The sequence below is a fragment of the Arvicola amphibius genome, chromosome 7 (genome assembly GCF_903992535.2).
Source record: "Arvicola amphibius chromosome 7, mArvAmp1.2, whole genome shotgun sequence".
Lineage (NCBI taxonomy): Eukaryota > Metazoa > Chordata > Mammalia > Rodentia > Cricetidae > Arvicola > Arvicola amphibius.
The window spans coordinates 133459195-133486916 of record NC_052053.1 but is presented as its reverse complement, the minus strand read 5'-3'; the positions used below and the strand labels follow the sequence as shown (position 1 = coordinate 133486916).

Genomic DNA, 27722 nt, shown 5'->3' with positions numbered 1-27722 from the left:
ACTGAACTAAAAATCAGATAAACAGTTTAAATGACCCTACAACCTTTAAGGAAATAAAAACAATCATTAAAACTCTTCCAAAAGCAACAAAAGCCCAGAGCTAGAAAGTTTTATCGTAGAGTTTTACCATAATTTCAAGGAAGAATTAACAGCAATACTCCTTAAATTATTCAACAAAATAGAAACAGAAGGAACATCACCCACAGATACCCTTAAAACCAAACCATGTAAAGACTCAGAGACACAAAGAAAGGTAATCACAGACCAATTTTCTTTATATATATAGAGGTAAAAATATTCAATAAAATACTTACAAACCCAAAGAAAACAAAAAACTTACCCACCATGATCATGTAGGCTTTATTCCAGAGATGCAGAGATAATTTAACATATGGAAATCAGTCAATGTAATCCACAATATAAATAAACCGAAAGAAGAAAACCACATGATCTTCTCATTAGATGCCAAAAACGTCTTTGACAAAGAAGTATACCTTCATAATAAAAGTCCCAGAGAGATTAGGAATATGAGAAACATACCTGTACACAAAAAAGGCAATTTACAAAAAGGTTGTTATTACTGGTTTCTCACTCAATTCATTTGTCATTCTTGTATAGGAGAGCCACTAATTTTGTTGTTGTTGAACTTGTATTTAGCCACTTTGGCTACAGGCTTCTCATAGACCCAGACTTAAATCCACACACTCATAGCTAAGATATCTAAGTTTTCATAAAGAAGCCAGAAATCTACATTAGAAAAAAGACAACATCTTCAGCAAATGGTGCTGGTTTAACAATATGTCTGCATGTAAATAGAGTCATATTCATCACCCTATCCAAAACTCAAATCTAATGGATCAAATAAATACTTCAGTGTAAAACCAGACATCAAACCTGATGGAAGAGAAAGTGGAGAACAACCTTGAACACACTGGCTCAGGGCACAGCTTTCTGAGCAGAGCACCAATAGTGCAGACATGAAGGCTGACGAATAATGAATGGAGCAGGGGTTCTGGGGGAGAGGAGAGGTATGAGGGATGGAGGAGGCTGTGGTTGGCTTGTATGAGAGAAAAATCTATCTTCAAGGTAAGAGAGAGAGAGAAAGAAAGAAAGAAAGGAAGGAAGGAAGGAAGGAAGGAAGGAAAGAAAGAAATTTGACCTATTAACTAAATTTATGAGTTATATACTTGAAAATATGGGTTTTAGTATAATAAATCAAAATTAACCTCTGAAATGTTTATATGAATATGTGGATTTCATGAAGCATGAAAGTGTGTGTATATGTATAGTTTCTCTTACATTTTCACCTCTATTTGTCTTAGTTTGTTTTCTGTTTCTTTGACAAATACTATGACCCAAAGCAATGTTGTGGAGGCAAGGTTTTATTTGGCTTATGTATACTCTGTGTCATGGTCTCACAGTAGATTTAAGGAAACCAAGACAGGAACTGAAATAGAGGCTCTGAAGCATTGTTGGCTTCTGCCCCATGTCTTGCTCGCCCTGCAATTTCACACAACTCAGGAACACATGCCCAAGAGTTGTTGCACATCCACTGGGCTGGGTTCTCTCACATCAGTTATTAATCAAGAACAAATCCCACAGACTGGACTACTACACAACCTTATGGAGGCATTTTCTCAGATGAGGCCTTCTCTTCTTGATGACTCTAGCTTTTATAAAAGAATAAAAAATAAAATTAAAGTCACTAACCAGCACAGCTCCAATGAGCACTTTTCTTTTGTATATTTCCTTGTATAAAGAAAATTTGGATTTCAAACCAGAATGAGTTGTTCATGTTGAAAATAAATACTGTGGTGTAATATTTATTTCTCAGATGTGAATCACTTACCCTTGCTTGATGCTTCATCTAATTTCAAACGTCAAAGTTTTACAAAAGACAAGGGAAATTAACAGTTTAAGCAGAAGCTCATGATGAAATTATCTGTTTCCTTCTGAAGTATCTGATAAGGTGGTGTAAGTAGACAAAACAATTATTTTTCTGTATCCACACATAATTATACTTCTTTATCCACACCTTTGTGCAGAGAATACAATGGTAGGCAGGAAAGTGCACGGTGTTTCCATGTTGATGTAAGATCCTAATTTCTCTCCCCCACCCTCCCCAGGATCCACTGAACTCTGTTTGTTTGACAGGCACTGTCCCAAGTCACTCTGCTTCTGAGGGTCTCCTTCATTCTCCTGACCTTGACATCCATTGGATTCCTTTTGGATCAAAGGCAAGACATGAATTTCTTTTGTAATATTTTCTTTTATTCAGAAGAGGAATTTTCCATAATAATAAAAATATCCATGTAATATGGAGCATCATAGATTAGTTTTATGAAAACTTAGTGCCGAATGCCATTGTTTTCAATGAGTGCGCTGCATCAGCTTTCCCTAAGCCATCAGAAGACACTGGACTACTGAGGAGAGCCTCACAGGCCTCACACTTTCCATTTCTGGTTGTTGAACACCTTATTATTTCACTAGAGCTCATCACTGCTTTAACTAAACAATACGTTGACAAAACAGGTTTTTCTTAAAAGACACACCTTGCTGCTTCGTTAAGGCTGTGTTCAAAGCACTTCAGGGACATACCACTCAATTACATCAAAATATGTTGCCTGTCCTGAAAATCTAAAGTAAATGCTATTGCTATGCTAACTATGACATAAGCACAAGGTCACTGTATGCATGACTAATGGATATTAATGCCATGCTATTTCAGACCCAAGGCAGCTCTTCTGGAAACTCTTCGTTGCCTGATGTTCCTAACCCTGTTCAGATTTGGTCACCTAAAGCCTCTCTTTCCATCCTTATCATTTGTATTTGAGGTAAGACATTTGGTGTAGGTAGCTGAACTGTTTATCCACTCATTCAGTGATGTTTACTCTCTGTTGAATCTGTGACCAGTATTTGTAGCTAAGTTTTTTGTTCTGTGTAATATATCTTGAATTATGATTTGTAAAACTTTCAGTTAGTTAATGTTGATGAGCCATCGAGTTGTTATCCCAAAATTTTGGTTGATAACATGAAATCAGAGATTGGGGAGAAATGCATTGTGAAGCAATTTGAAGAAAACCAGGGTGTGCTGTAGCTCCTCAAGAACTTAGTGGTACGTACAACTTTACAAGAAGGACAATCCCACCTCATTCTTCTAAGGAAAGCTTTGAAAATGAAAAGTGTTTGAGATGCTAGAACATCACCTATAGCATAAATAATTATATGAAAATGAAAAGTTTAAGGCAAAGAGACTGTTAAAATTAAAGATGTGTTTTGATATGATATTTGATGATTAAGACTGTTCTTAAAAAGATTTCTCAGAAATTTTGGAATGCCTATTTTTTTCCTTACTTGGAAAATCTCTGAACAGTTTTACTTGTGTTCATTAGAACTTTTTAAAATTTCGAAATTTTCTTCCTGAACAATATACCAATATTAAGGGAATATGCAACATGGCAGCTTATTTAAGTGGAGTCGTCGTACATGCTAACATCCTCGTTATCAAAGGACAAAGTGTATTTGTTTGTTTTCTGTTGTGATAAAACATTGACCAAAAACAGATTGTGGAGAAAAGAGCTGACTCATCTTCTGTCTCCAGATAACTGCACACCACTGTGGAAGTCAGAAAGGGGCTCGAGGCAGGAGCAAAGCAGGAAGCAGAAGCTCTGCATCAGTGCTTCCCCCTGCCTTGCTTCCCAGGGTTTACTCAGCTACTACCCCTCCTATACCACGCAGGCCCATCTGTGTAGGGATGCCAGAGCTCGCATGGAGTTACGCCCTCCCATGCCAGTTAGGAGACTGCCTCACAAATATGGTGGCATTTCTTTAATCGTGTCTCTTTTCTCCAAAGCTGAAAACAAAAATTAATTACCACATAAGCTAATACAGAGACACACTTTGTAGTGATTGTAAACTTGATACATTTCTTTGAAAGCAGTTTGATATTGTAAAGACATGTCTACTTCTGACTAAGTATCTCATATATGTTGAATTTATGCTGTAGGTATGATAGGCATGCATGCATGGATTGATGTACACGTAATGGAACTCATGGTATCAAGATGTGTAATGGCACAATAACTGCGAATCACTGAATGCCACTCACAGGTGACTGTTTAAGAACTATGTCAAACTCATAAAATAAACCAGTATCTAAAATATAACAATAGGGAACCCATTAGGACTGCTCTCAAAATTATAAATTATCTCCATGTAGTATGTAATGCCATGATGGGTGTCACTCTAAAAACACAGACAGTAGAATATTTCAAAGAAGTGAATTAATGTATTTTATTAAGTGCATTTCATATACTTTAGTTTTCATAAACAAGGGAGAGAATAACATATAGTTTACTATGGAAAATCCAAGCTAATTATGTGGTTAGAAGGCAAAAAGAACAATTCTTTATTAAATTGATTTTCTTTAGTACCTTTACAGTTTTTGAGCTCTCAAATGTACTTTTATCTTAATATATATATAATTCAAACGTGAAGCATAAAATTTTGGTATCAAAATTTTATACCATGATTTGCACAACTTTGAACTTGGCCTGAATGGGATACAAGGGACTAAAGAAAGGACAAACACATAGAAAGGCTGGTGTGAGGTGCTTCGCACACTCTGATGGAGATAAACTAGCAGCCCAGAAACTTGGCACATTTATTATCCATTGCTAACAGAGGAGATGGGTTTATTGTATACCAATGAATGAGGAGAGAATAGGCTAGCTAACATTGATGGGAAGGCTTTATAAGGTCACCATTATCCCAGACAAGGCAGTTGTGATAGACAGTTCCTGCAAACATTGGTTTTAGCAAAAGGTCAGCTGTCTGTAAAATCTGATAATGCTGTGCCTGTCCTCTGCTACTAACCTGGGGAGGCCTTATCATCCCAAGAGTCTGAGGCCTTGGGGGATCACGGCAGTTTTGATGTCACCGACACACATATATTCACTGAGAACTTCATCGGCTTTACCACCTCAGTCATCCACATCACATGTAAGTGACTCTAGAGCTTGCATATTTACTTAGTGTGTAAAGTGTTTTATACATAATATAATCTTGAAGCATAAATTAACTTTTCATTGAAATTCAGACATACATGGCAGAAAAGCCCTAAAATCCAATGAGATAGAATGTTCACATTCTAAATGAGTGATATAGTCAATTTCCAGCAGGAAATGCTAAAATTCTTTTTAAAGAACCCACTGTCATGTATATTGTGGGAGCTATTCTTAATTTCTCTGGAAGCAAACTGTTCTTTATGTCAACATCGTTTCTACATATGACTATGAAAACATATTGTATTTGAAGTTTCAGATGGCACGGCAGGAAGCAGAGCATTGTTTCTGACAAACTACAGTGATGATGTGTTATGTTTAATTCTTCAGTTAAGACGTTGAAATGCCTAGCTAAAATTTGAGCTCTGATACACCATTGCTTGAATTTGATTCTCACCTTGAGAACTGCTTTAGTGTGATTTATTGGATAATTACTTGGTTATTTATATATTTATATATTTGCCATCAGCCTTCTTACCTATAAAAGGAAGAAGGAATAGTTATTATCTACTAAATTTTGCAGATGACATGAGAAAATTGTACCTATGATGTTTCTCATAATAATTAACAGCAAATTCTCAGTAAATGTTTATTGTTATTATTGTTGTTGATAGTTTAGTTATTAAATAAATATACAGAACCCAGCAAATAATTCATTGGTATCTTACCTCAAGATCCACAAGCCAAGCCTGAGCCTAATATTATGGACAGGAGGAAAAACGTACAGTGGAACAAAAACTCCCAGGTCTGTGTCCTTTGGCTGAGACTCAGGTTGACATTAGACTTTAAAGGTACCCACCCTTTAAACAGGCTTTAACAGAGGTATATGTTTATAACTCTCATTACACTACTCAAAAGCTCCTATTTCATTGCCACACCAACTCAGGATATCCTTTTATTATTTTCGTTATGGTTATTTTTGTCAACTGGATAGGATTTAGAATCACCATGGAAACACATATCTAGTTGTATTCAGAGGCTGAACTTTTCTTTTGTTTTTACCTCCTGGTATCAAATAAGCATACAGAAGCTTATATTAATAACAGAATGCTCAGCCTATAGCTCCAGATTATTACTAACTAGCTCTTACAACTTAAATTAATCCATTTCTGTTGATATACATTTTCATTACTCTACATTTTTTCTAGTTCTATAGCACTTTATGCCTCTGGCCACTGGCTCATATCTCCCTGACTCCACTCATTCTTTCTCTCTATGTCTCTGTTTGGCTAACCTAGCCCTATTCTGCTGGGTTATTGGTCGATTCGGCTTTATCATTAACCAATGAGAGAAATACATATTTACAGGGTACAGAAGGAATATCCTACAGAATCTGGGACATCTATGAGGGAGTTTCTAAACTGGGCCTACTGGAGTAGAAAGATGTCCTTTGAGTGTGGCCAACATCACTTCTTAAACTGGTTACCTGGAGTCAATCAAATGGAGAAGGTGAGCCAGGTATCAGCATTTATTTCTCTTTTCTTCCTGACTGTGGATGCAACATGTCCAAAGTCTCATACCCATACCACCAAGTTTTTCCTGGCAGGATAGATATTACCCTCAAAGTGTTAATCAAAATAAATCCTTCCTCTCTTTTACATTTTTTAAAAATATATTTCCATGTGTTTGTGTGTGTTCCTACCTATTTATATGTGAAGCACTACAGGTACCCATGGATTCCAGAAGAGGGCTTTGAATTGCTTGGAACTGGACCTACCTGTGATTGTGAGTCACTCCAAGTGGGTGGTGGCAATCAAATCCAGGTACTCTGAAAGAGCAGCTCCTCCTATCTGAGTCACCCTTTTGACTCCATACTAAGTTTTCTTTTGTCTCAGATATTTTTCCCAACACTGCATTTGTGTAATAATAAATTTATAGGGTGTGGAGTATGTTGGCATAAACCTGGAAACCCAGAACTAAAGGATATTCTGGAAATATGGTTGCAAGTTTCAAACCAACCTGGGGTACAAAGTAAAACAATTTCAAAATATCAACACAGACAATTAAGCGGAAAATAATTTATTAGAATGTACATAGCAAGAAAGGTGTCAGGGGACACGTAAAGATACAAACTAAGGCAATTCTACCCCATTTTTCAAGAAGTCTGGCCTGGTATTTGTTTCTCCTTGAGAGCATGCAGAGTGCAGTTCTGTACCAAAGACACTAAGTCATGATGAAAGCTCTATGTAGTCACCAGCTTGATATTTTCATGTTCAATGAGATGTTGTGTAGGTGGTCAGAAATGAAGCCTTGTTATCAGTTTGTACAAAGCAATTTATAGTCTTGGCAATAGTGTGGACAGTTTGGGGACTCCTGTGGGGCTTCTTTGCCTAATAACTTAACTAGTTGTAAGCCAATTGCAGTGCTTGAAACTTCATTTGGTGGCAAGAGATGGTCAGTCGGGACTTTGTTTCCTCCATCATTTGACAATTTTATTTCGATTCCTTTCATATATGTATATATTTTAGGGAGTTCCTACGGTGTTAGATTTTCACACTACTCTCAAATGCTGTTTAATTATACCTATTTCTCACTGTGTTCCTTCCCACAATCTCCTCTCTTTTTGCCCTCTGTGCTGTGGGATAATGATCTGTACTCTGTCACATATTTTAAATAAAGGTTGATTGGTCAGTAGCCAGGCAGAAAGTATAGGCGGGTGACCAGGCAGGAAGTAGAGGTGGGACAACAAGAATTCTGGGAATAAAGAAGCTTCAGTCTGCAGTCATAACCCAACTGCAGAAGAAGCAAGAGAGCAAGATGTTACTTCCTCACCAATAAAGGTACCAAATCATGTGACTAACACAGACAAGAATTACAGGCTAATATATGTTATAAGAGCTAATAAGAAGCCTGAACTAATAGGCCAACCAGTTTATAACTAATGTAGACCTTTATGTATTTCTTTGGGACTGAATGACTTCAGGACTCAGTGGGACAAAAACCTCAGTCAACACCTCCCCACTTGGTTCTCCCATTCCATCCCTATTCTCTTTCCATAACTATCTATTCTATTTCCCTTTCCTAATGAGGATCTATCTGTTCCCTCTAGTCCATTATCTGTAGTTACACTCTGTGTATCTATGGATTAAATCTTTGCTATCAGTGACATTATAGATAATATCTACATGGAAGTGAACTCATACCTTGTTTGTTGTTTGGGGTCTGGGTTACCTCACTCAGGTTGATATTTTTTCTAGTTCCATATATTTTCCTGTAAATTTCATGATGCCATTTCTAATGAGAGAAAGAATGTGTGTGGATTTGGATGGGAGGCAAAGTGGAGAGGGTCAGAGAGGAGCTGGGAGAAAACTATAATCAGAATATACTGCATAAAATAAAACTATTTTCAATAAAATATAAATGTATTTATTTCATATAAGACTTTTTCATTGCTATAGAAGATATAGAGTACTAAGGCATAGAAATGTCCAAAACATAAATTCAAGTCATTGAATTTTATAAAGTTAAAATATTTTAACACATCTTTCCTCTTTAAAGTTGTTCATCTCAGATATTTTGACATAGCAACAAAATAACACTTCAAGTTCTAGTATTTCAATCCCAATCTCTCTTTTGCATTTTAAAATCTTGTTTAAATGGTAGAATAGAAACAAACAAAATGAAGACAAATGAGTATTTTCCAGAATCCTAGAGATGCCTTTGTGTGTTCTCTCACATGAGTGCTGCGTGCCAAGGGTCACCCTGAGGCATGCCTTGCCCTCCTCTTTCTTTGTCAGATGACACATAGATTAGAGTTACTTAGAACCTGGATAGGAGATGCTCAGTTGGTTTTTATTTTACTCTTTACCTTTTTTTGGGGGGGGAGACCCTACCATCCAGCTCTCAAATAGATACATGGAGGCTTTTACTTATAAATGCCTGGCATATATTGACTTATTCTAGCCAGCTTTTCTTAAATTATCCTGTCTACCTTTTGCCTCTTAGCTTTCTAGCTAGGCCTTTTTTTTTTCTCCTTGATCTTCTTCCTCTCAGATTTTCCCCCTATTTTTTTTTCTTTTGCTGCCTGCCAGCCCTGCCTGTCCTTTCTCCTATCTTTCTTGCTATTGGCCATTCAATTCTTTAATAGCCCATCAGGTGTTTTAGACAGGCAAAGTAACACAACTTTACAGAGTTAAACAAATGCAACAAGAAAAAAAATGCAACACATCCTTGCAGCATGAACAAATGTAACACATCTCAAAGTAATATACTACAATAGAGATGCATCTTTGCTGGGGACCTTGGAAGTTTCTGTTGAGTTAGAGAGAGTGTCATTTGAGTTCTGAAGGTTCGTGGGAAAGGGCTTTGTGGGAAGCTTGAGAAATCCTTTCTGTATTTACAGAGATAATCCATAGGGGGAAAAATAGCCACGTGATTAACGGTTCTGTCTGAAACCCTGTGCACAGCAGCTTTAGTGAGCAGTTCATTCACCCTTTAGGAAGCAAGTTTCTTGTTTTCCGATTCAGATCTCAGCATCATACTTACTGGCTTTGGTTTCTTTCCCTAAATATTCCAGTGGAAATATTTTATTAAAATGTATCATTCTGTTGTATTTAGATGCAGTTTATTCATTTTCTTATTAAATAAATCTTCCTATGTATCTACATTAAGATATATTTATATGCTAGTGCTCGTTTCTAGGTTTTTCTGGTTCAGTGTTGCAATGAAAATTAATGTAGAAATCTCATTTTGCATGTGTATATACATAGAGTTTTTCTGGATTACATGGCTAGGCATGAAATTTCTAGAATTTAAAAAGTGTGTATGTATTTAAATTTGAGATAAAGTTAACCTGTTTTTCAAAGTACGTATAAACAGTGTAAATTTTTTCCACTCAAATTATAATTTTCAGATTTCTTACTTATTATCCACCTAGAATATTAAATAGTATATTACTTTATCCATAATTACAATTTTTGCTTAGTACTGAGGAGATCATTATATCATGCTTACCAGTTTTGGTATTTCCTTTTCTTGTGTTATGGGTTTTTTTCATGTCTTTTAAACACTCTTCTGTTTGGTTGTCCTGTTTTTTGGTTTTCAAAAGTTTGAGTGTGGTCATGATATGAAACCTTTCTCGCATTTTCCTAAAGAATCTTCCTTGAGCAAAAAAGACGTCTTGTTGGTTAACAGCTGTAGCGTGATTTCTAATTGGCCTTGATAATAAAAATCTGGTGTCAGATAATACGGGGTGAAAGCTGAATGATCAGAAAAGCAGAGCAGCCAGTCAGCAGTTGTTACCTCTATGAAATCCTCAGACCAAATGGGGTTCCTGTCTCTCCAAGTCCTCAGAATGAATGCCATCTCCACAAAATCTCAGACTGAATTCTGAGCTCCTGTCTCCTCCTGCCTTACATTAATCTCTCTGTCCATCCACATATAGTCTCCACCTCCCTAGTGCTGAGATTAAAGGCATCTGACTTCCAGGTACTAAGATTAAAGGTGTGAGCTACCACCACCTGGCTCTGTTTCTCTTTTAGTCCGGATGAATCTCTTGTAGCCCAGGGTGGCCTTGAACTCACAGAGATCCATCTGCCTGTGCCTCCCCAGAGCTGGGATCAAAGTTGTGTGTCATGACTGCCTGGCGTCTATGGCTAACTAGCAGCTACTTTTACACTCTACTCTTCAGGCAAGCTTTGTTTGTTATAGCACAAATCAAATATCACCACAGGCAGTCTGGTTGTGTGAACATGAGGGTCTGAACTCAGATTTTATTGCCCACATTAAAAGCTAGTCAAGGTAGCACACGTTAGTAACCCATTGCTGGAGAAGCAGAAAAAGGAAGATCCCTGAAGCTCACTGGTCAACACATCCAGCCTAGCCAGCAAGCCCCTAATTCCAGGAAGAGACCCAGCCTCAGAAAATCAAGAAGGAAGTTATAGAGGAAGAATTTGATGCCCACCTCTGACCACCATATGCACCTCACACCAACACATGGCAAATCAAGGTATAGATGAGGACGATCTTTCAGAGGGGGTTTGGATGAACAATACATGTATACTGCCTATTTCATGCGATAGTAATCTTCCTTTTCATTAAGGTAAATGAGATAAAACGGCACTAAGTGTTTTATTCCTCTGCCTGTATAAAGAGGGATACAGTAACTTCGACAGAGTGCATTGTAAATGACCTCGTGATGCACTGGACTTTGTGTGCTAGTTCCCAACATTGATGTTGCAACCAAGGAAATAACGATGCCTGATAGCTTTCTGTGCATTGTGCTATGAAGACACTTTTAAATTAAAGTGTACAGCCAGAGGCCTGTGAGCCTAGCATTTATGGAGTTGAAACAGGAGGACCACAACCAGCTGGAAGCTGCCATTTGCTACACGCTGAGGTCCAGGATCCTGTTTCTAGGCAGAGAATGAGCTTAGTTCAGAAGCATAGAAGAAAGGGGTAGAATGTACAGTTTCACCTACTCTGCCCTTCTTCCATGATCATTGTTTGAAGTCTTAGCACTAGAATTCATCAAGTGAAGTCGTTTTTGCCTTTTATGCTTGAAGATATTTTACTACCTAGTTTTCTGCATTGTCATATATATTTTCAGTAACACAAATCTATTATCTCTGATAAAAATACACTGTCATGGTCAGATTACAGATGTTAGAATGAAAGTTTTCCATCTAGGGACATTTTAAACCTTTTAAACCTTTTAAAGCAAGTTTTCATGGATTTGTTTTTATTTTAGTTTAGTGTTTGATTCTTTCGTTTCATTTTGTCTTTTTCTTTTGTTTGAAAACAGGAAACGATCCCCAGCCAAGAGCAAACATATTGAATTTAGTTTAACATTACAAACCTTGGAATTTTGAGTAAGTTCTCAAATGGATACAATCCCTATTAATTGTATTGTTTGGATAAAAATAGAGAGGCATGCCTGAAGTTAGCTTTGTGTTTTTCAGCCTTCGGACTCAACATCTCTGCATTTTTCCTGGCTGGGCTACTACCTGACTCCTTGTGGGTGTAGGTTGTCAGGACAGCAAGGTGAATTCCTACCAAGGCTTAAAGTAAACATCGTTTTCTTTACAGAAATTATTTCCATATCTCTTCTGGTTTTCTTCTTGGCTTTGAAAAAGGACTGCCTTCCCACACACCTTTTCCCACATAATCACCTGTCCCTGATTTGAAATAACAAAGAACCTCCCATTGTGCGTCCTTGCCTGTGTGAACTTGGTTCTGTGCTGTGATTTATGACCTGAGCATCTGACACTCTCCATACAACCACAAGAAGGCCTTAAATGAAAGCAAATGCAAACTTGTGATAGAAAACCTTGTCAACACACATGAAATTAAACACATGCATGTTTTAATGCGTGGTTTGCTTTTTTCGTGTGTCCTTTTAAAATGATGAAAATAGGGGAGACCCATGATAGATTTCATGAGGATCCATGATGAAGTTCACCTTCCACACCAGAGATTCTGAAGGGAATCCTATGAGGAGAAAGTACAGATATTTAGCAGAACATCCCATGGTTTCTCCAGGGACATGGCAAGGGCTAGCTTGGGCTTCCCATGGTCTGAAAACTAGTTGCACCATCATTAACCACAAGGCCAGAATGCCTCATTCCAGATGCTCCGGCCAATGGACCGTAAAATTGCGACGCATTTCGGGCCAAGCCCATGATTTTAAAAGCCCCCACCCCGCTCTGCTCAACAATCTAACCCCCAATTCCCTCTGAAAAGCTGCTCATTATTCTTCTTCTGCCCCCTGATCTAAGCAAAAGAAATCCTTCTGGAATCAATTAGAAATGTCTGCCCTTGACGAGGTTTGCACGTGAGTTTAGAGCTGTGAGGCCGTGCTAGCGGCGGCCAACAGCTGCATTTTCGGGTGGTAAAATCTGAGGAGGAATTTTCCAGGGTTTATTTACCATCATAAAATTTTTTTTAATAGGCAAGACATGTTGAGAGACAATCTTGTGTGCCTTTGAAAGTGAAGTTAAATTAGAATTGTATGTTTATTTCATTCATAATGAGGAGAGTGAAGATCTGAACTGGACCTGCCTTTTCCTCAAGAGCTTGGACCCAGAGATTACACAGCTGAATAGGGGTATTCCTACTGGAAGAAACAGCGTGAGATGCCTTTATCTCTTCCGTCATGGAAATGGCTTGACAAGGGTAAACAGTCAAATTAATGGAAATCAGAGTCTGCTTTCTAAAATAATATGTATTAACAGAAAACTTTATTAATTTGTAGATGTTAATTTACATGTGATTTAAGCAATTAACATTACTCAATTAATATGCTGCTACATAATAGTGTAGAGATATTGATCCATAGGGCCACCTTTACATTTAATATTTTGTAGTTATATATACATACATGCATAATACATACATACATACGTATGCAATAACATTTAATTTAAACTTCGGTAAGCATCATGGCTTATCCTTTCCTCTGGTATGTGACTGATATACTTACTGGAAGACAGATTTATTCCTCACACTGTCTAAGGAAGCAGTTGTATCAAGTGAAGATTTTGTCAATACAGGGATCACTTGTTCCATCAAGAAATGCTGCCAACCACTTTGCCATCCAACCTCACTACACAGTGCATCATTTTAGTTCTTAAATATGCCTCTTATAGTCAAAATGGAAACAAACTACATGTTTTATTTGTCTTTTATGTATATGTGTATGGGCCTGCACGTATATATGTATGTATGCTTCATACATGCAAAATCTGAAAGAGAACATCGGGTTCCATACAACTGGAGCTACAGAAGGTTGTGAACCATCTAATATAGGTGTTAGGAACTGTATTACCAAGTTCTGCTGGAACAGCAAGTACACTTAAAAGCTGAGCTGTCTATCCAACTCTGTAAATTAAAACATTCATCACCTGCTGTTTCCCCCTTAAATATTGTGATCACTGCCCACACTGTGATTGAGATGTGCAGTACCATACTCCCTCTTGTACTACCTATTTATACTAAATCAGAAGGGAGAAGTTCAAATTTAATTTCTTATGAAGACTATGTGCAGACACTGCCCACGTTCAGTTTGATTTCTAAACAGAAGTTTGATAAGTAATGAAACTGTGTAAGTTTCTGATGGATGCCACCCTGAGATAAAGTTGATTAAAGGGTACATCGTGCCTACCCAATTCCAGAGTAAAATGACAGATACTGAAACCAATTTTAAAGTTTATCCTTTAAAAATAATATTTCCTTTATGGTTTTCCTTACCTAGATATGCTCAGCATGTCATCAATAAGCCAGCCTCCATATGGTGAAGAAAAAAAAGCCAAATGCAACTTTTAAAAATATTTTAGAATTTACTTGTTCAGACAGTTGCAATAAGGACATCTTGACCAGTATGTCCACTCCTTGAGAAGAATGCCACATATCACTCTTCTGAAAGAGGTTCAGGTCTAGAACAAAATCTGTTTGGTATGAAACCCCAACACTCAGGAGTGGCAGGCCTGGGAGAGGATGGCAAGTAAGCTATAAAGTCTGAGACAAGAGAAAACAGAAATTGGCTCTTTCTGACTCTCAGTTATGGGAGGCTTCCAGCAGGTGAGGCAGCAACACTAGCCAACTTCTTGTGGATGAGCAATTCCAAGAAAAGCAGCCACTGATGCAGAGGAGTTGATTGAAACTCTCAACTCCACTTACAAATTCACTTTGTATTTAGTGTGTCCTTCCTTACACTTTATAGAATCCCAAAGCACTGGCAAATGCAGAATATTAATATGGATAGTTCAGCACAATTTTCAGTCTTTTATACTGGCGGCATCAATATGCAAGCTGAACTTGCCATTAAGATCCACTATTGGAGCCGGGCGGTGGTGGCGCACACCTTTAATCCCAGCACTCGGGAGGCAGAGGCAGGCGGATCTCTGAGTTCAAGGCCAGCCTGGTCTACAAGAGCTAGTTCCAGGACAGGCTCTAGAAACTACAGGGAAACCCTGTCTCGAAAACCCCCCAAAAAAAAAAAAAAAAAAAAAAAAAAAAAAAAAAAAAAAAAGATCCACTATTGGGGAATCTCTGTTGGGGACCTGGACTATACATGAAACACAACAATAAGTTAATATTTCTCCTTGTGTTTATCTCTGACAGTCTTGACCTAGCCTTAAACCAATATTTAAGTTACTCTGAGAAACAGAAAAACTGGACTCAGGTTCTAGATATGCTGATGTTAGGAGTTAATACTCAGAGGAAAAAAAAACATTAATTCTCAGGTTTGTCACCCAATGAAATCAAAAGAATGAGGAACTTTCTAATATTATTTCAGTGTTTAAGATTCCATGGTAGAATAAAGGTCCCCTGTTTCAAAAAGACATTATTGTGATGAGAAATGAAGAGTACAGTTATTTGTACAACAATGTTAGCCAGGCATGAAGATATGTGCCTCTAACCCCAGCGCTCAGGGTGCAGAGGCAGGCAGCTGTGAATTCGAGGCCAGCCTGGTCTACAAAGTGTGTTTCAGAATAGCCAGGACCGCTACACAGAGAAACCCTGTCCTGAGAAATAAAACAAAGCAAAACAAACAAAAACAAAACCAAAGGAACAATGCTTATAAACTATTAAGGAATATGCTGGTTTAGTAAATTAGTGGTTGCAGATTCTTCTTCTCCAACAACCATGACTTCGCTAACACTGAGTCGTTAGCTAGGTTTCCAGTACCGGGCATGGTTTCCCTCTTGTTGAGCAGGTGTTATCTTTGCAACAGATGGAGACCATTATGCAAAACCACAACCAATGAAAACCCAGAGTTACAGAGTTCAATCACAATGGATACAGCTACAAAACTATACTACACCCAAGACTCAGGAAAGATTGTCAAAGAGAGGAGGGGAAAGAAAGTTTATAGATCTAGAGGATCAGGGAGCTTGCTGTGAGATTGTGTCTCCTAGCAATATCAGTAATATTACACCCGTAAAATCTCACTGACATGAGTTGCACAAAGAACAATATGAATGGGCATACTAAATTTGATGGGGAAAAGTCCATGAGACATCAACCCTGCACAAATATCTGTAGGCAACTGAGTCAAACTGGGACGAGCAGATAAATTAGTTGTCCAGTCCCAAATGCTGAGTTCTGAAAACATACAAAAAAATGACATTATATAGACATAACAAAGTATATTGAGAAACATCCGTATGTGTGCGTATATGCATGCAATACGAATTAATGGAAAAATTGGTCACGAATTTGAAGGAAATTGGAGAGGGGTGTATGGGACAGTTTGGAGGGAGGAAAGATAAGGAAAAGTGTGGCTATATCAAAATCTCAAAAATAAAATAAAATAACACACCTTTAAAAAAGATAAAGGTTGTTTTCTTCACATTTATCTGATGAAGTGGAATTTAATTCCTGGGACTGAGTGAACAGTGGGTGTGGAGCTGGGAGTGGGTGTGTCATTTTTTGTTTCACTGTATGTGAGAACACGGGAGGGGGGCACAACTGAGGTCCCGATGCGGTGTCTCATGAAAACTTAGCTGTGCCTTGGTGTAGGTACTTCCGCGTCTTTTGCCAACTCTAATGTTAATCCAAACAACTGAAAAATCAGAGAAGACAAAGGAAAAACAGTTTTCCTTTTGGGAAGCTTTTTTAGTGGCAGGGAGAGAGCTCATGGGGGTCTTGGATCAGAGGAAAGGATTGAGATGATAGGAAAGAAGCCTGGAACAAATTTACAACTGGGAGAATATTAGAATATTAGACATTGGAACACTGAGGACATTTTCTTTGATTTAGATAACAAAAAGTCTGCAATAAAGCTTTCAGAGTTTTAGAGACTATTTTTGCCAAGGACTGATGGGAAGCGTGTAGAAAGAACATCCAGTAGATTAAACTATTGCCCATGTTCCTTCGGGAATGGCAAACAGGCACATGTCTGCCACTCTTTTCTTCCAGTGCAATAGTGTAAGTCACTGAGGTGTCACTCACAGCGGAGGATCTCAATGTGAGCCACATTGGTGGCCTCTAATAAACATATGGAAGTGTTTAATCAGAACACATTGGGCAGATTTGTTTGTTCATATTAGTTATGCTGAGTGAAAGTCACAGTGCAACACTCACGTTTTAAAAATTTTATCAAGTATTATTCAGATGACTCCCTGAGTGCTCTAGTTCATTTTGTATATTATTTCCACTTACTTTTTAACCTCTTTCTTCTACCTGAAATACACTTGTATCTCAGGCTTTTCTTACTTTTTGCAGGAGACCTTTTGAGGGTGATGTTTACCTTTCTTTATCTCTAACCCAATCCCAGTAAAACATATCCCAGAAAAGAATTATCCCTTGATTGTAGAGAGCACCATGTTCATTACAGCCACAGGTACAGTTCACAATGATTCCCTTTACCTAACATTTCACACTTACCCTTCTTTTCATATGACAAAGATGTTCCATGTTTCAGGGTGTCGAGACAATACAGGTGATCCAACTCGGGTCCTCACTCAGGCGTGCTCTCTGTCACCAACTTAGTCTCAGTCCTTATTTTCAATATTTATTTTTCCTGGAAATATCTCTTTCTCCCCTTACATTGTCCTTTCTTCTGCCATCCAATGCAATTTCACTCGGGTGTGTTTGCCAAGTAATATTCTAAGTCATCTGTGTTTTTCTTTCTTATCTTTTCTTTTTTCTTTTTCTCTCTCTCTCTTTTTTTTTTAGATAGAGTAAACTCATTAGGATGTGCTTGGGAAAAGAAAAAATTTCTGAACATGGTGAACATTTTTCTTAACTTTGGAAAAACCTTCTTACCAGTAAAACACATCCTGATACGTTAGAAAGTCAGAAAAGACACAGACCGTTTACCTCAACAAAATGTATTTAGGACTCAAAATCCATGAGTGACCTTTGCTTTTTTTTTACTTAATTTTTAAATTTGCTTTTAGAATTTCATATATGAATATTGTGTTTACAACCCCTGACCTCCCACCTTTGAACTCTACTTTCTAGGATAAAAGTGTAACTACTTCTGACATAGAACAGGCCTGATGTGGATGGCCAAGGCTATGATGATAATAGATTGACTCAATAGCTCACCCCTCAGAAATCAAGGCAGAAATAAGCTAGATCATAAGCTAAATCGAGTCTTTTAGTGCATTATATCTGCACAAAATTACTCTTTGGAATTTGAAATGATATTGAATGAACTAAAATTGTTAGATTAAAAGGTTTTAAAAATGGAAGCATGTTATTTTCTTGAAAAACCTTCAAGATAAATGCACTTGATTTTTTTCCCCAAAATCAACACTCTTACTAGTCTTTTCCCACATGTTAAATCCTGGGGGGGGGCATTATTTCTCATTTTACTGTATATTGCAAAATAAATATGCACTGTGGACAAAAACATATGAATATTCAATCAGGAAAGAGATAAGCCTTTTAAGCACAAGAAAGAAACAATGATTATTGAAAAATTCCACTATTTTATGAGGTTTCTTTAGCTATTGCCTGTTTATTGCTTGTTTGAATGTAGATTATTTATAAATTTGTTGTTACTCAATGAATGTTGAAAGACTGCAAATAAATTTTCTATTTATTAAACCATGTAAAAAAGTCAGAGACTACTAGGTAAAAAAAGGTAAAATTGAAATCTAACTTGCTCTAGAAGAAAATCAATGGTCTTGCCACCGTGAGAACCTATACTTTCTTAGGTCAACAAGTAAATTATGGAGGAGTTCTGAGTGGAGAAATCACATGTTAGGCAAGGTTTTAATTCTTTCGGGCCATATGACTTTATGGCAAGATGGCAAATAGACGAGAAGGAGATCATATACCCTTGTGGTTTTAAGTCATGGAAACAAATGAGGTTTCCTATCATAGTTTGAAGAAGCTAATTAAAACCCAGGGTGTAAATACAGAAAGAACTACCTGTTATTGTGAGTCTTCATCAGTTGAGCTCTTTAAAAATTAACATCTTCACTTTACAGAAATGCCCACGTCTACAAGTAATTTTCCTGTGGAGGCATAAAGAATAAATATGACACCTAAAATATGTGCATTTAAATAATTCAATGTAAACCACTTGCTCTAATTTTTTAAAGATAAGAATGTACAGTTGAAATCAGACAACTGGTTTCATGCTAAAAATCAACATTAAAGTAAAATTCTCAAAAGCATATTTCACAAGTAGTTAAATATGTTTCTAGATTTCAATGTTGAATAACATTTTTACATTGTTGTCTTGTCTCCTATTAAATTTCTGGTTTGCTCTCAATGTACCTTTATTTGTTTATTTTTGTGTGGTGTGTCTTACCCAATAGCCTAAGGAAGACTAACACATGTCCTGTTTACATCTGAATCTTAAGCTCAACATACTTGAAACACTGCAATGTTTAAATGTTGGAAATAGGTGTTAGGGAAAAATGAGTATACAAAGCCCAAGTTATTTACTAAACAAAATACTTGGGACCTAGACCAAATAGTATGGCTACCTCTTTCCCAATGGGAATTTGAATGATTACATCTGGCTTGGCAAAAGTAGTTTGGTTTATCTTAATGTAGAGTCCATGTAATGCTTCTATTATATTGTTTACATTGCTGATTGAAAACTAATATACAGCATATCCAGTTAGAGGTGTCTGTTTCCAGAATTGCTTTTGTATGGCAACGAAACCTCCCATTGGATTCTAAAATGTACCTCAGAGGCTATTGGCTGAAGGAGTTCCAGCAACGTGTACTTGATTGTAAAACCTTTTATCATATACCTTTCATAAAGAATATTTTTCTTTCTATTAGCAACAAAATGATGTTTGAGACCCTTAAATGGCTTAAATGATCATTCATTTGTGTAAAAGGAATTAACATATTAGAACATTTAGGAAGAGTTATTTTACTATTTTTGAAGCACCCACGTGCGATGCACATATCATTTTCATGATTTATGTAGATTCACACATCACCCTTGAGCAAAGAATACCTATTCAGCATTAGTTTTATGAGGAAATCATTATCATAGTGGCTATGGACAGAAAGGCAGGACTCATACAAACCTAATTTGGGTTTAAACTTTGATATTTGCCATATGTGTTAATATTGTGAAGTTTAAGTCTTCTGGAGAAAATAACACAGACTCCTTAGAATTGTTGAAAGTATTATATTGAATAGTTTTAGTAAATATTTAGCATTTATGCATGCTTTATGGCAATACTAACTAGTAAATATTAAATAGTGGAAGTTTAAACAGTCGCTAGCTGTTACTGCTTATGGTGATGAGAGCAATAACATGAGTCCTGGGAATCAACACATGGAGTGAAAAGGAAAAAGCCATTAGCCATCACACCAGTCTTTAAGTTTCCAGTATTCATTGGAATAGGGTTTGATAAATGCAATGCTAAAATGTTGAACAGCAATATATGAATGAGAATATAAACACACACACACACACACACACACACACACACACACACACACACACCATTATGATGGGTGGTAAAATTTCCAAGGTGGATCATTGTGGGCTCAGCAACTATTCACCTTGATTTCTTCACATCTTAAAGACATGAGAGCAGGTAACCAAATCAAGAAGCTTCATGTCTCGAAAAACCAAAAAAAAAAAAAAAAAAAAAAAAAAAAAAAAAAGGAAGGGATGAAATAACTAACACAGTGGGGAACTGAGAATGGTGTTATCTAACTGTAGCATTAAGCGAGAATAAGAGAGAGGCCAAGGATGGAATTAGAGAAAGTAACCAAGGTTAACTCCAGAAAAATTGTGTACGGATGAGCAGCATACTCAGGTTGTTGTGGGTGTGTATTAAGGCTGGAGGACATTTTATTGGCTGTGCTTTCCAACAGAATAATCAAAGCAGCTATATAAAACAGGTACGAGCAGAGGAAGGCAAAGCAAGGAGACACATCAGACACCCTGAGAGTGCTGTAGCAGCTTAAGGAGTAGTCACTCTGGGAAGATGGCGCCTCAGAATTAGGAACCTGAGAAAGCTCCCTTCTCCTTTTGCACATTTCACTCTTTGCATCTCGAAAAGACACAGTGATGTCAGTGCTGTATTAGCATTGTATAAAGCAAAATAAAGAAATGTAGTAATGTAATTATACATATGCCTATGAACTTTATTCTTTTAGTAAATCACAGTGGCTACGATAAATCATATATGTTGATGTATTTTAGACATATATATATATAATTATGCATCATTTTTATAATTAGGGGGTCAAAATTCTTTTAATTTACTCTCAAGTTTGGAATTCTATCGTTTTAATTTGTGTCAATTCTAGTGACTGGAAAATTTCTTTCTCCTTCCTTCCTGCCATCCCTCCTCCTCCCTTCCTTCCTTCTTTCTTCTCTCTCTCTTTTCCTCTTTCTGTTTCCCCCTACCCCACAGAGCCTTACAGTTGCTATTTAAGAAAGTTCTCTATCACTAAGGTACTTTCTGAGTCCCCAGTATTTCTCTTTTAAGTCCCTATGTCTACAAAAAGAAAACACCTTTATCTTCAGTGAGTTTCATGCACAATTAAAAAAAATTTACTGTAAACACATTTTCTCTGTGTACATGAATGAATGTAAGCTTCAACTTTCAAGTTATGCACCTTTAAGGCCTACCTGAAGACAGGTTTTTACCTACCATTTCATTAGTAATAAATGTATCTCTTCTTTCCTTTTCTCTGGTTAGGAATCACTTTGCAAGGCTATAAGGTAAAACACATCTTTTTCAAAGATGGTGTGGTTGCTGTCCAGTTAATGTTTCCTTTGGAATTTGAGCTTTTCAATAATTTTTCTTTATTAGATGGCAATAAGTTCTTAGTAACTAAGACATCATAACTGTCAAAAACTTATCTGTATCTACCACAAATTCTTTTAACACTACCCAAAACCTTTCATTTTAGTCTCAATATTTGGACTTGTCAAACTTTATTTTAATTACAGTGTAAATTTATTTTTGAGTACAGGGTATTTGGATAAGAAAATTGTAAATATTTGATATAGACCATGGTTAATAGTATGTGATATTTAAAACCCAATTAATAATAAAGGTGATTTAAAAAGTCATTTCTTACCAACACTAGTACAAATGTCTACAAAGGTTTATAGGAAAATGACATTAACACATTTTGTCATTAAAGTTTGCAATGACTCATTCTGTCTTCTTGTGTGGACAGAAAAGTGATGTGGTCATTCCCTCTGTATGCTGTGAATACGTTTTATTGCCATTGGTTAATAAAGAAGTTGCTTCAGTTTATAGCAGGGCAGAATAAAGCCAGGCTAGAAGAGATGTATACAGAGAGTAGACAGAGTCAGGTAGATGCCATGTAGCTGCTGAAGGAGACAGACACAGAGAACTTTACCCAGTAAGCCACAGCCTTGTAGCAATACAAAGAAATGGGTTAGGTTAATTTAAGTTCTAAGAGTTAGATAATAATAAGTTTAAGCTAAGAGGCCAAGTAGTGTTTTAGTTAATATAGATTCTGGTAATTATTTCGAGTCTCAGCAGCCAGGAAATAAACTGTCCCTGGTTACAGAAAAGTATGCAAAAAACCATCAAGACATGCCTCTTGTACGTCAATGAGGGCGATTCTAGGGTTACTTTCATAAGGAAGATCTCCCTGACTGTGCTCGGCACCATTCTTAGCACTGGGAACAACATAATAAAGGACCATGTCAGCCCAATGTTCGAGTTCCTCACCCTATGCCTATTTCCTGGCTTGATAGGAACTGCTCAAACTTGCCTCCCCTCTGACTAATGAGTGGAGACCCCTGTATCTTAGGCTTAAATAGATTCTTCTTCCCTTGTTTTGATTTTGTCAATGACCATAGAAAAGATAAAAGTGACATACTTTTATCATCTTTTGAAAAATAATTCAAACCTACATTGATGTGTGATGTTAGCAAATAGAATTTATCATTTTCCAACAATGCATAGCAAGATATGCATTAACACACAGCTGTATGTGGTGCCTTCTTAGGCTAACTAGATAGTGTATCATTTCTGGTTCCAATGTGGGCATATGCAAAAATAAAAAATATGGAATTTTCTGAATGTAGCATGGAGAACACAAGATACAGGAAATCAAAGCACCCATAAAAAGAAAGGACACAATATTCATTCCATTCAGATTTTACGAACTTGAAGAGGTTTGTGCTTGTTGTCAACCACACTTCTTAAATGAGGAACGTGGGGCCTGGAGAGATAATTATCTTACCATTGGTCAGAGAGTTATAAGGGTAGAATTCAGGCCCCTTTTCAGTCCATGGTTTTACAAGTATGCTGTATTCTTATATAGAAAATAAAAGTCATGTCTATCTTGATTAATAGATTAAAACAAATGACAATTTCTTTTCTAAATATTGAAAAAATATGATAAAATTTTTAAAGATAAAATGTAATCAGGACAGCAAACTCAATCTCTTGTTCATATAACAAATACAATTCTGCACAAATTTCTTGAGGAACATAAATGAACCCTCAGGGAAAAAAATAATACAATGAAGTTTCCTGCTCTGGCAAACCCGACTTCTGCTTGATGGCAGGGAAGATGGGCTGGGAACGTTACCAGGAAGCCATCAGCGCTGTAGTTGGATAGGATTTGGGTCTGGATTCCATCCACACTTAGGCAGATAGGATTTGGAAGGCATCAGGGAGCCACAGCATTGATCTTGCTCTCCTTTCTCCTTTGGTTATTCTCCAAAGCAATGAGCTCTAGCAGGTTCTGTTATTTCCTGACTATTCCTTCTCAACCACTGCAGCCACTGCAATGTTTTCTAACCTTCAACCGTCACAGTACTTCATGGCTTTGCTTTAATCCCGTGTTATCCTCTCTTAACTCATTAGAAACCATTTTCCCAGTCCTGTGACTTTAAATGTCTTCTAAATGCTGTTGACAGCAAGTTTTATAAACCTTGCTCTGTTATCTCCATTGAAATCTAGACACGTGTAGCCAATTGCTTTTTTTTTTTTTTTAGCTGTATGTGGCACGTGGGTCTGGAAATGATAGGAATGTAACTGGAGATACACATTTGTGAGACACTCAAGAAAACCGATAACCCTGGACAGACGAGGGTGGTTTTTTATGTCCTAACTACAAGTGTGCACATTCAGAATACTTTCAGCACTAACCAATATTATCTTAAGTTCATTCATTCACTTACCTATAAAATTTAATGATTTCATAATTTAAAGAATTTCCACCTAGAACTAACACTGGAAGGAAGGGTAATCCATGGTTAGGGTTGATCAGTCAGAAAATCAAATTGCCTCAAAAACAGCTCTAGTGATAGGTTGAGAGATGAGCATACCCAACTTTGTTGTAAAGCAAAAGAGAAACAAGAGTGCACACTGACATCTCAGTTGCATTCAGAGGAAAAAGTAGCGAAGATGCGGTTTAATAAGTAGAAATTGATTGAAGTTATTAAGGTATTGCATAGCTGCTAGCAGCATTGGTGACATAGTACAAAATGAATAGTATTTATAAAGGACCTTGTAAATGGGTTCTGAGTTTATCTCCTTGTGTCTCTCATTTTCTCCTAGCTGTGTAATTGCAGGGCTGTAGTAGCTAAAATCTTGAATACCTATGAAGAAGAGACCTAAAGTCATTACAACCACCCAACTTTCTTTTTTCAAAGTTGTGTCCATTCATGTGCGTGTTGGATATAATCTCTTTCTGCTGTCCTGTAACATAAGGGCTACAAATTTAGGTATTTTCCATTAAAAGTTTTAGGCAAAAGTTTCCTCAAAAGTTGCTTGCTTTAATGCTGCTTAATCTCAATGAGTTTCATAACAATGTAGAGTTTTCAAAAGTAACTTTCATAAACTGTTCCTAATGAAAATACCAAGCATTTGCTGCATACGAAATTTATTCAGCTAATGCAACATACCTAAATTAGGTAATAAGAGAGAGGTCCAATAGAAGAAAGTCACATCTTAGAGGCCTGCCCTTAAAGGGGATATTGAGACTCCAAACTCTTGCATTCCTTTACTTACTGAGTTACATATAGTAAATATCTCTAATCATCCCTGAGCTTCCCAGCCAGATATTGTACTTTGTCATGCATTCAAAAGCAGCAGAACCTCCTCACTGTGGACACAGGCTAAATATCAAACAATCCTTTCTTCCTTCAAGATGATTAATTCTGATATTTTTGTCACAGAGATCCAAAACTAACACACCAATCATGATGTGATCATTCCCACACTCAGAGCCTAAGATAGGTTCTCTCCTGGTGATTGCAACCTTTGGGCAGCTGAGAAACATTCTACAGATCTGAAACATTTACCTACCAGTCAGCCCTCCATTTCTCCATATTTCTCAGATAGAAGTGTCTATTTGGTGGCTGAACATAAAAAAAAAAAGGTGCCATGCAGTTTTTGCTTGGATGGGTAAAGTGTGTAAGTTGAAGGGGAAGTAGAAATGCACAGGACTGGAGCTTCCTTTCCCAGAGAAAGCAAAGCAGGCTGGTAGTCCCTGGAGTTCAGAAGCAAAGTCATTTTATAGAACCTCCCACCTCTCCCCCTACCTCCCACCCCTCCCCCACCTCCCACAGCTGTGTCTTACCTCTCAAGCCACCCCTCCTCCCACAGACACACCTTTAGGAATTTTATCTGTATTTTATCAACTTACTTTAAACTTTATTCAAGATTAGCAAGGATAAAATTCTCCCAATTTCTGTGCTAAATAAAGCTCTACCAAAGACAGAAGCTGGAGAGCTGATGCTCATCTATAGTTCACACCAACTCATGCAGCCTATCAATATTTGTCCATCACAGCAATGTGCAGAAAGTGACCTTTTCATTCCAAAGTGACAAAAATGACTGAGAAGTCAGTAGAGTAGGTGCCTGTGAAACATTGTACATGTATAAAAGCCACAGAGTTGTATCCTGAAAATGATTAATTGTATTACATGTGTGCTTTAATTCAGTAATAAAGATCACTATGCAAATAAGAACTTGCCATCATAAACTGTCTCTAAATGGTAACAAAAATAAAATGAAATGAAGCTTCCTCTATACACGGGAAAGTATGGCTGAGGTTCAGAAAAGTCTTTTCCATTTGATGTCCCTCCCCAACAATGCCTTTTTACTGAACCAATCACTGTTTAATTATAAACCCAGATCCTCCACTATGTCTGCCTTAGAGTCTTGAACTGCCTCCTCAGTTAATTGCTAGGACTAGGAATCCACTGGAGAGAGGCTTCCTCTTGCAGTTCAAAGCTGGGAAGGTGTTGTCCAGGTGGCTTGATTTATCTGCCCATGGTCAGAGGGGCTAGCGATCTGGTAGATGTGAGAAACAGCTGGCGTGCCCCCGCTGCCTCTGACTTGCTGCACTCAGACAGGTGGGGAAGATTGTTAAAGAGATTCTGCCCCTTCATGGCTGCTGCTGCTGCTCTAGCGTCTGCTGCCACAGCTGGTGGCTTTTCGCAAGCTTATGGCTCTCCAGCATTAAACTTCTAAGCAGGCAGGTTGTAATTGCATCTCCCATCCCCCTCCTGCCTCCGTTGCAGAAGTATTAATGCTCTTCTCCGGGGAAAGAGGGCACATGTGTTGCAGGTAGTAGTGACTTTCTTCTGCCTTTCCACTACTCTCTTTTTCCAAAATCTTTGGCTCGGCTGGAAAGATCTTGTAGGAGACTGAGAAGAGTAGCTGAGAAGCTGAGTAACATGGATTTCATTGAGTATCTCCGTGAACTGCTCTAAACCACTAGACACAGCCTGCTCTATGTGCACTTACCTCTTAATGCTGGAACACTCCCTGATGTCTGTCTACCTTGATGGAGATTAAGTTGTATAACTTATGAAATCTGACCTACTGAAATCTAATTTGTGACTTTATGTCTCTTCTCTTTTTTACTTTCAGCATTATTTTTTGGGTCCATATTGTTTCGAACAGGAAGGATTAGGGAGAAGTGACCATGCTTCATGCAAACTTCAGAATGTCCATGGATAAACTTCTTTTTTTGAGAAGCCCTAGTTCCGTTTGTCACAGATTCAGAGCTGTGATATTTTGCTGCCCCAATAAAAGGACACAGTAATTTTCTTTAAGGAAACTTGTTGGCATATGACACTATGATATACACAGCTACATATGTTTGGGTCCCCCTTGGGAGGGCACTGGAATGTTTGACAAACTGACACATGTTTTTAGATGTGGAAGTTCATGAACTTTAAAGAGCCAGGTGTCAAATGGTTTTGTTTACATGGTTTGTAAAAAGTACTCTATAGTCTAAGATGTAAATAAAATCTAGCCCATCTCAGTTTGTATATGTATAAGATCAGATAAACAATTATTTAATAAATCCTTTTTAACTTATATGTTACAATCTAACACTTAAAAATGATGCATAAATCAAAAGTAACACAGTTTATTCATTGGTTTAATACATGTACCAAAGAAGACAAAGAAATAAAAATACAAATATTTTACATATGTAACAGTGCATATCCTATTATTTGAAGGTCATTGGTGCAGTCAATATCACATGTTTAAATAAACACTGAATTATTCCCCCAGTAATTAGCTTGGGATACAATTTCGTGAATATTTCTACGTTCCAGTCATCTTTGTACATGAGTCATTAGGACTGGCTTGAGGATTCCAAGTTAAGGAATAACACGTGGGTATGTTGAAAGTTAATGGTGTATGTTCTTTTCCGTATTGAGTCAACTGATTTTATAGGAAAGAACAGTGTCCGCCAAATTTAAAGAAAACAAATAAACCTTAAAATAGCATGGCTGTCTTGATATGGTTGGCACTGAGAGCT

At 37.2% G+C, this 27722-nt stretch overlaps 1 protein-coding gene across 1 annotated transcript in view; it reads left to right on the top strand.

Annotated features, from left to right (window-relative positions):
• The window catches only part of Agmo (alkylglycerol monooxygenase), a 261705-nt gene that overhangs the window by 136078 nt on the left and 97905 nt on the right, over positions 1-27722 (top strand). Inside the window, exons 11-12 of the mRNA XM_038337485.1 lie at positions 2155-2237; positions 2729-2834. Of these exons, the coding sequence (XP_038193413.1) occupies positions 2155-2237; positions 2729-2834 (189 nt within the window). The remainder of the gene's footprint in view (positions 1-2154; positions 2238-2728; positions 2835-27722) is intronic.